The 7500-nt window shown below is 39.8% G+C and overlaps 1 protein-coding gene across 1 annotated transcript in view; it reads right to left on the bottom strand.

Moving 5' to 3' along the window:
* LOC110516889 (adhesion G protein-coupled receptor E5-like) overlaps window positions 1–7500 on the bottom strand; it is a gene marked incomplete at its 3' end in the record, with an annotated part of 36881 nt that overhangs the window by 20546 nt on the left and 8835 nt on the right. The window contains exons 2-3 of the mRNA XM_036948302.1: window positions 3918–4151; window positions 1789–1832 (exon numbers count right to left, since the gene is read on the bottom strand). Of these exons, the coding sequence (XP_036804197.1) occupies window positions 1789–1832; window positions 3918–4151 (278 nt within the window). The remainder of the gene's footprint in view (window positions 1–1788; window positions 1833–3917; window positions 4152–7500) is intronic.

The raw sequence follows: 7500 nt of genomic DNA, 5'->3' as shown, positions 1-7500 counted from the left end.
CTGGGACAGTCTGAGAGAGAGGAGACCAGCTAAACCTGGGACAGTCTGAGAGAGAGGAGATCAGCTAATCCTGGGACAGTCTGAGAGAGAGGAGATCAGCTAAACCTGGGACAGTCAGAGAGAGAGGAGATCAGCTAAACCTGGGACAGTCTGAGAGAGAGGAGAAGTTCATTCACATCATGTGGGTAAAAACAAATATACAAACATCTTATACAGTGGGGCAAAAAAGTATTTAGTCAGCCACCAATTGTGCAAGTTCTCCCACACAGCTCTTTGGTCTTGGCCATAGTGGAGTTTGGAGTGTGACTGTTTGAGGTTGTGGACAGGTGTCTTTAATACTGATAACAAGTTCAAACAGGTGCCATTAATACAGGTAACAAGTGGAGGACAGAGGAGCCTTTTAAAGAAGAAGTTACAGGTCTGTGAGAGCCAGAAATCTTGATTGTTTGTAGGTGACCAAATACTTATTTTCCACCATAATTTGCAAATAAATTCATTAAAAATCCTACAATGTGATTTTGTGGATTTTTTTTCTCATTTTGTTTGTCGTAGTTGAAGTGTACCTATGATGAAAATTACAGGCCTCTCATCTTTTTAAGTGGGAGAACTTGCACAATTGGTGGCTGACTAAATACTTTTTTGCCCCACTGTATATTGTAGTCCCAGGAGATAGCACTTAAAAGTACTAAATAAAACACTTGTTTCTAAAGTGGTCTTAGAGAGAGAGAAAGAGAGAACAAGAGAGAACGAGAGAGATGAGATGTTCTGGTTATTTTACTGACTGATTAATGCCATATTCTATAAATGTTGTAGTTATTTTACTGACTGATTAATGCCATATTCTATAAATGTTCTGGTTATTTTACTGACTGCTTAATGCCGTATTCTATAAATGTTGTAGTTATTTTACTGACTGATTAATGCCATATTCTATAAATGTTGTAGTTATTTTACTGACTGATTAATGCCATATTCTATAAATGTTGTAGTTATTTTACTGACTGATTAATGCCATATTCTATAAATGTTCTGGTTATTTTACTGACTGATTAATGCCATATTCTATAAATGTTCTGGTTATTTTACTGACTGCTTAATGCCGTATTCTATAAATGTTGTAGTTATTTTACTGACTGATTAATGCCATATTCTATAAATGTTGTAGTTATTTTACTGACTGATTAATGCCATATTCTATAAATGTTGTAGTTATTTTACTGACTGATTAATGCCATGTTCTATAAATGTTCTGGTTATTTTACTGACTGCTCAATGCCATATTCTATAAATGTTTTGGTTATTTTACTGACTGCTCACTGCCATATTCTATAAATTTTCTGGTTATTTTACTGACTGCTTAATGCCATATTGTATAAATGTTCTAGTTATTTTACTGACAGCTTAATGCCATATTCTATAAATGTTCTGGTTATTTTACTGACTGATTAATGCCATATTCTATAAATGTTCTGGTTATTTTACTGACTGCTTAATGCCATATTCTATAAATGTTCTAGTTATTTTACTGACTGCTTAATGCCATATTCTATAAATGTTATGGTTATTTTACTGACTGCTTAATGCCATATTCTATAAATGTTGTAGTTATTTTACTGACTGATTAATGCCATATTCTATAAATGTTCTGGTTATTTTACTGACTGATTAATGCCATATTCTATAAATGTTCTAGTTATTTTACTGACTGCTCACTACCATATTCCATGAATGTCACCCTAACGTGTTAGTCATTATGAGTGACATCAGGTGTCAGGGTTTAGAACTCACCTGTTCAGGAGTCTGATCCGCTTTGACCTGGTCACAGGTCAGTACTGAAGGAAACACAACACAATACCATCACACCTGGATCAACACTACACAGCACATACATATTACAACACACAACCATCACACCTGGATCAACACAACACAGCGCATACATATTACAAAACACAACCATCACACAGGGACAGACACGACACAGCACATACATATTACAACACACAACCATCACACCTGGATCGACACTACACAGCACATACATATTACAAAACACAACCATCACACCTGGATCGACACTACACAGCACATACATATTACAAAACTTAACCATCACACCTGGATCGACACTATACAGCACATACATATTACAAAACTTAACCATCACACCTGGATCAACACTACACAGCACATACATATTACAAAACACAACCATCACACCTGGATCAACACTACACAGCACATACATGTTACAAAACACAACCATCACACCTGGATCAACACTACACAGCGCATACATATTACAAAACACAACCATCACACCTGGATCAACACTACACAGCACATACATGTTACAAAACACAACCATCACACCTGGATCAACACTACACAGCACATACATGTTACAAAACACAACCATCACACCTGGATCAACACTACACAGCGCATACATATTACAAAACACAACCATCACACCTGGATCAACACTACACAGCACATACATATTACAACACACAACCATCACACCTGGATCAACACTACACAGCACATACATATTACAAAACACAACCATCACACCTGGATCGACACTACACAGCGCATACATATTACAAAACACAACCATCACACCTGGATCAACACTACACAGCACATACATATTACAAAACACAACCATCACACCAGGATCTACACTACACAGCACATACATGTTACAAAACACAACCATCACACCTGGATCAACACTACACAGCACATACATATTACAAAACACAACCATCACACCTGGATCAACACTACACAGCACATACATATTACAAAACACAACCATCACACCGGGATCGAAACTACACAGTGCAACACAACAGAACATAACACGACAGGACACAATCACACCTACACAACAAAACAACACAATCCCACCTGCACATCAACACAACACTACACAACATAACACAATATAACATACCACCATCACAATATAACATACCACCATCACACGTGCACAACAACAACAACCACACAACAGGACACAGAACAACACAACACAATGAGAACTAACAACCATCACACTTGCATGTTACCTGCACCACAACACCACACCACAACACACACCACAACACACCACAACACACCACACCAACACAACACACAAATGAAAACTGTCACATCCTTATCATGCTCATAGTAGATCCAAGTTGTTGCCATGGGTAACCAAGTTTACCATCAGATACCAACTAACTAAGATATAAATGAAGACATGAGACAGAGAGGAAGTTGAGGTGGAGATTAAAACACCCAGAAACCCACAGCACACCAGTGATGAAAATGTTACCATGGTAACCATCCTAGCATGCATCCCAAATGACACCCTATTGTATAGTGCTCTATGGGTCCTGGTCTAATGTAGTGCACTATACAGGGAAAAGGGTGTCATTTGGGCCTCAACACTACAAAGAGGAAGCTGCCAGTGGAATAACGGCATTTACAGCAACAGAGGAAAGTCACACCCCACAGAGCACGAGGACAGCAACACAATTAGACCCAACCAAATCATGAGAAAACAAAAAGATAATTACTTGACACATTGGAAAGAATTTACAAAAAAATTGTGCAAACTTGAATGCTATTTGGCCCTAAACAGAGAGTACACAGTGGCAGAATACCTGATCACTGTGACTGACACAAAATTAAGGAAATCTTTGACTATGTAAGGCTCAGTGAGCATAGCCTTGCTATTGAGAAAGGCCACCGTAGGCAGACCTGGCTCTCGAGAGAAGACAGGCTATGTGCACACTGCCCACAAAATGAGGTGGAAACTGAGCTGCACTTCCTAACCTCTTGCCCAATGTATGACACACACACACATACACACACACACACACACACACTCACACACACACACACACACAAATACTCACCAGTACACTGTCCAGAAAATGTGAAGTTGACAGTCGTTGTGGATCTGAACCCAGGTAGACACTGACAGTAGAAGCTCCCCTGTGTGTTGTAACATGTGGCATTACTTCCACAGGGTGGGGTACTGTCCAACTCTTTACACTCATCTGTATCAACACATTGTTTTCTTGTTTTGAATATGAAGCCCAGGCCGCAATCTCTGGCCTCTAGGTTCCCCAGTAGTGTGAAATAAAGACCTGTGAAGAGAGAGAGAGAGAGAGAGAGAGAGAGAGAGAGAGAGAGAGAGAGAGAGAGAGAGAGAGAGAGAGAGAGAGAGATAGAGAGAGAGAGAGAGTCAATTAACCAGACAACCACTTTAAGCGTAGGCCCTTTTAAGACAATGTGTACATCCCAAATGACACCATAATTCCTATATAGTGCACCATTAATCAAACGATGTTCACTTTAGGTAATAGGGTGCCATTTTGGACACATTCAATACATCAATTAGTGATCGCCATGGGATATAGGACTACTGGTAATGCTGAGCCTGTTATTGGTCCAGAATGTATTCTTTCTGATGTCACAGTGGAAAGTGTTCCAACAAGAAGGAACCTATCAACAAAACCATGTGGGATTGTTACTCAACATCACATTAATTTATGACTTGAAGCCCTCAAATTGAACTCTGGACTTCGAAGCCAGTTCCACTATTTATTTTTTATTCTTCCTGAAATCAGGTAATGATTTAGGAACTCTCATTTTCATTGCAAAGTGAATTTCGTTTGGAGTAAAAATGTTTCTGTTGCTAAACATTTTGCAACTGTTTACGGTCTTCATCTGAATGAACAGGCCTACAACCCAGGATGGAATATACAGATTTTGGGCACTTGTCTGCCAGGCTGGTAGATTATTACTAGCCCGAGTCCAAAATATGTGCCATGAAATATTTAAAAATACAAAATATCACAGACAGGCTAGTTTGGCAAATGTTCTACTAGCCAGATCTGAAAAGTACTAGCCTTGGACTAGCTTCAATCCCATCCCTGTCAACACCACAGTACTCTGGACCTCATTGGGATGCCAAAAAGTTCCTTCTTTACAATTTGTGCATCCCAAATGGTAGTCTATTCCATAGGCTACTGTACTATAGGCCCATGGGTTTAATCACCAGTATAATACTGGTTCTCCACATTGCATATATACAGTCTATTCCACAGGCTACTGTACTACAGGCCCATGGGTCCACATTGCATATATTTAATTGTCTTCGTGGTGCCTAGTTTTTCTGATTTTACCAAATTCTTGTAATTTCTTGTAGCAAGTCCTACTGAGTACCTGGACTAGGGAGTGACTTTGGGGAAATGTGTATTTAAACATTTATTTCACCATAGTTCACACATTTAATAACCTGTACCGACTGGTAAATCATTCAGGATTATAGACTTGCCTTTGGTGATGGGAGAAGTTTCTGGGAAACAGCTACACCAGAAGGTTGTTAATGTTAATTAATTTACATATTCCGCAAGGCAGGGAATGACTACATTGGGCTACCGGACTCTGGGTTGCCCACTCTCTCTCTGGGCTACCGGACTCTGGGTTGCCCACTCTCTCTCTGGGCTACCGGACTCTGGGTTGCTGTTAAGGGAATTTTTATCAATGATGACTAATTATGTATACATTTCAATCAGGACTGACTAGTCCAAATGCTATTATGTACTGTACATACAGTGCCTTGCGAAAGTATTCGGCCCCCTTGAACTTTGCGACCTTTTGCCACATTTCAGGCTTCAAACATAAAGATATAAAACTGTTTTTTTTTGTGAAGAATGAACAACAAGTGGGACACAATCATGAAGTGGAACGACATTTATTGGATATTTCAAACTTTTTTAACAAATCAAAAACTGAAAAATTGGGCGTGCAAAATTATTCAGCCCCTTTACTTTCAGTGCAGCAAACTCTCTCCAGAAGTTCAGTGAGGATCTCTGAATGATCCAATGTTGACCTAAATGACGAATGATGATAAATACAATCCACCTGTGTGTAATCAAGTCTCCGTAGAAATGCACCTGCACTGTGATAGTCTCAGAGGTCCGTTAAAAGCGCAGAGAGCATCATGAAGAACAAGGAACACACCAGGCAGGTCCGAGATACTGTTGTGATGAAGTTTAAAGCCGGATTTGGATACAAAAAGATTTCCCAAGCTTTAAACATCCCAAGGAGCACTGTGCAAGCGATAATATTGAAATGGAAGGAGTATCAGACCACTGCAAATCTACCAAGACCTGGCCGTCCCTCTAAACTTTCAGCTCATACAAGGAGAAGACTGATCAGAGATGCAGCCAAGAGGCCCATGATCACTCTGGATGAACTGCAGAGATCTACAGCTGAGGTGGGAGACTCTGTCCATAGGACAACAATCAGTCGTATATTGCACAAATCTGGCCTTTATGGAAGAGTGGCAAGAAGAAAGCCATTTCTTAAAGATATCCATAAAAAGTGTTGTTTAAAGTTTGCCACAAGCCACCTGGGAGACACACCAAACATGTGGAAGAAGGTGCTCTGGTCAGATGAAACCAAAATTGAACTTTTTGGCAACAATGCAAAACGTTATGTTTGGCGTAAAAGCAACACAGCTGAACACACCATCCCCACTGTCAAACATGGTGGTGGCAGCATCATGGTTTGGGCCTGCTTTTCTTCAGCAGGGACAGGGAAGATGGTTAAAATTGATGGGAAGATGGATGGAGCCAAATACAGGACCATTCTGGAAGAAAACCTGATGGAGTCGGCAAAAGACCTGAGACTGGGACGGAGATTTGTCTTCCAACAAGACAATGATCCAAAACATAAAGCAAAATCTACAATGGAATGGTTCAAAAATAAACTTATCCAGGTGTTAGAATGGCCAAGTCAAAGTCCAGACCTGAATCCAATCGAGAATCTGTGGAAAGAACTGAAAACTGCTGTTCACAAATGCTCTCCATCCAACCTCACTGAGCTCGAGCTGTTTTGCAAGGAGGAATGGGAAAAAAATTCAGTCTCTCGATGTGCAAAACTGATAGACATACCCCAAGCGACTTACAGCTGTAATCACATCAAAAGGTGGCGCTACAAAGTATTAACTTAAGGGGGCTGAATAATTTTGCACGCCCAATTTTTCAGTTTTTGATTTGTTAAAAAAGTTTGAAATATCCAATAAATGTCGTTCCACTTCATGATTGTGTGCCACTTGTTGTTGATTCTTCACAAAAAAATACAGTTTTATATCTTTATGTTTGAAGCCTGAAATGTGGCAAAAGGTCGCAAAGTTCAAGGGGGCCGAATACTTTCGCAAGGCACTGTATATGAATTTTCTCTCTTGCTCCCATTCCCAATTGTATATAATATAGTCAGGAGTTTAGTAACAATGACGGTCTGTTCCTTTGTACAAATGAATGAACTATCTCCAGATGGCAGGGACGGACTATCTCCAGACTGTCTAGAATGCTGATTTACAGTGACTGACCTTGGCTTTAGGAGAGGAGGGAAGGCTCGAGAACTATAGGGCCTCTCTACCGGTGTCATGAAAGAGATAGAACATTTAGAAAACGCTGACGTCAT

Source organism: Oncorhynchus mykiss, chromosome 17, assembly GCF_013265735.2.
Source record: "Oncorhynchus mykiss isolate Arlee chromosome 17, USDA_OmykA_1.1, whole genome shotgun sequence".
Classification (NCBI taxonomy): domain Eukaryota; kingdom Metazoa; phylum Chordata; class Actinopteri; order Salmoniformes; family Salmonidae; genus Oncorhynchus; species Oncorhynchus mykiss.
Note: the sequence above shows the minus strand (reverse complement) of the source record. Positions and strands in the feature narration are given on the sequence as shown.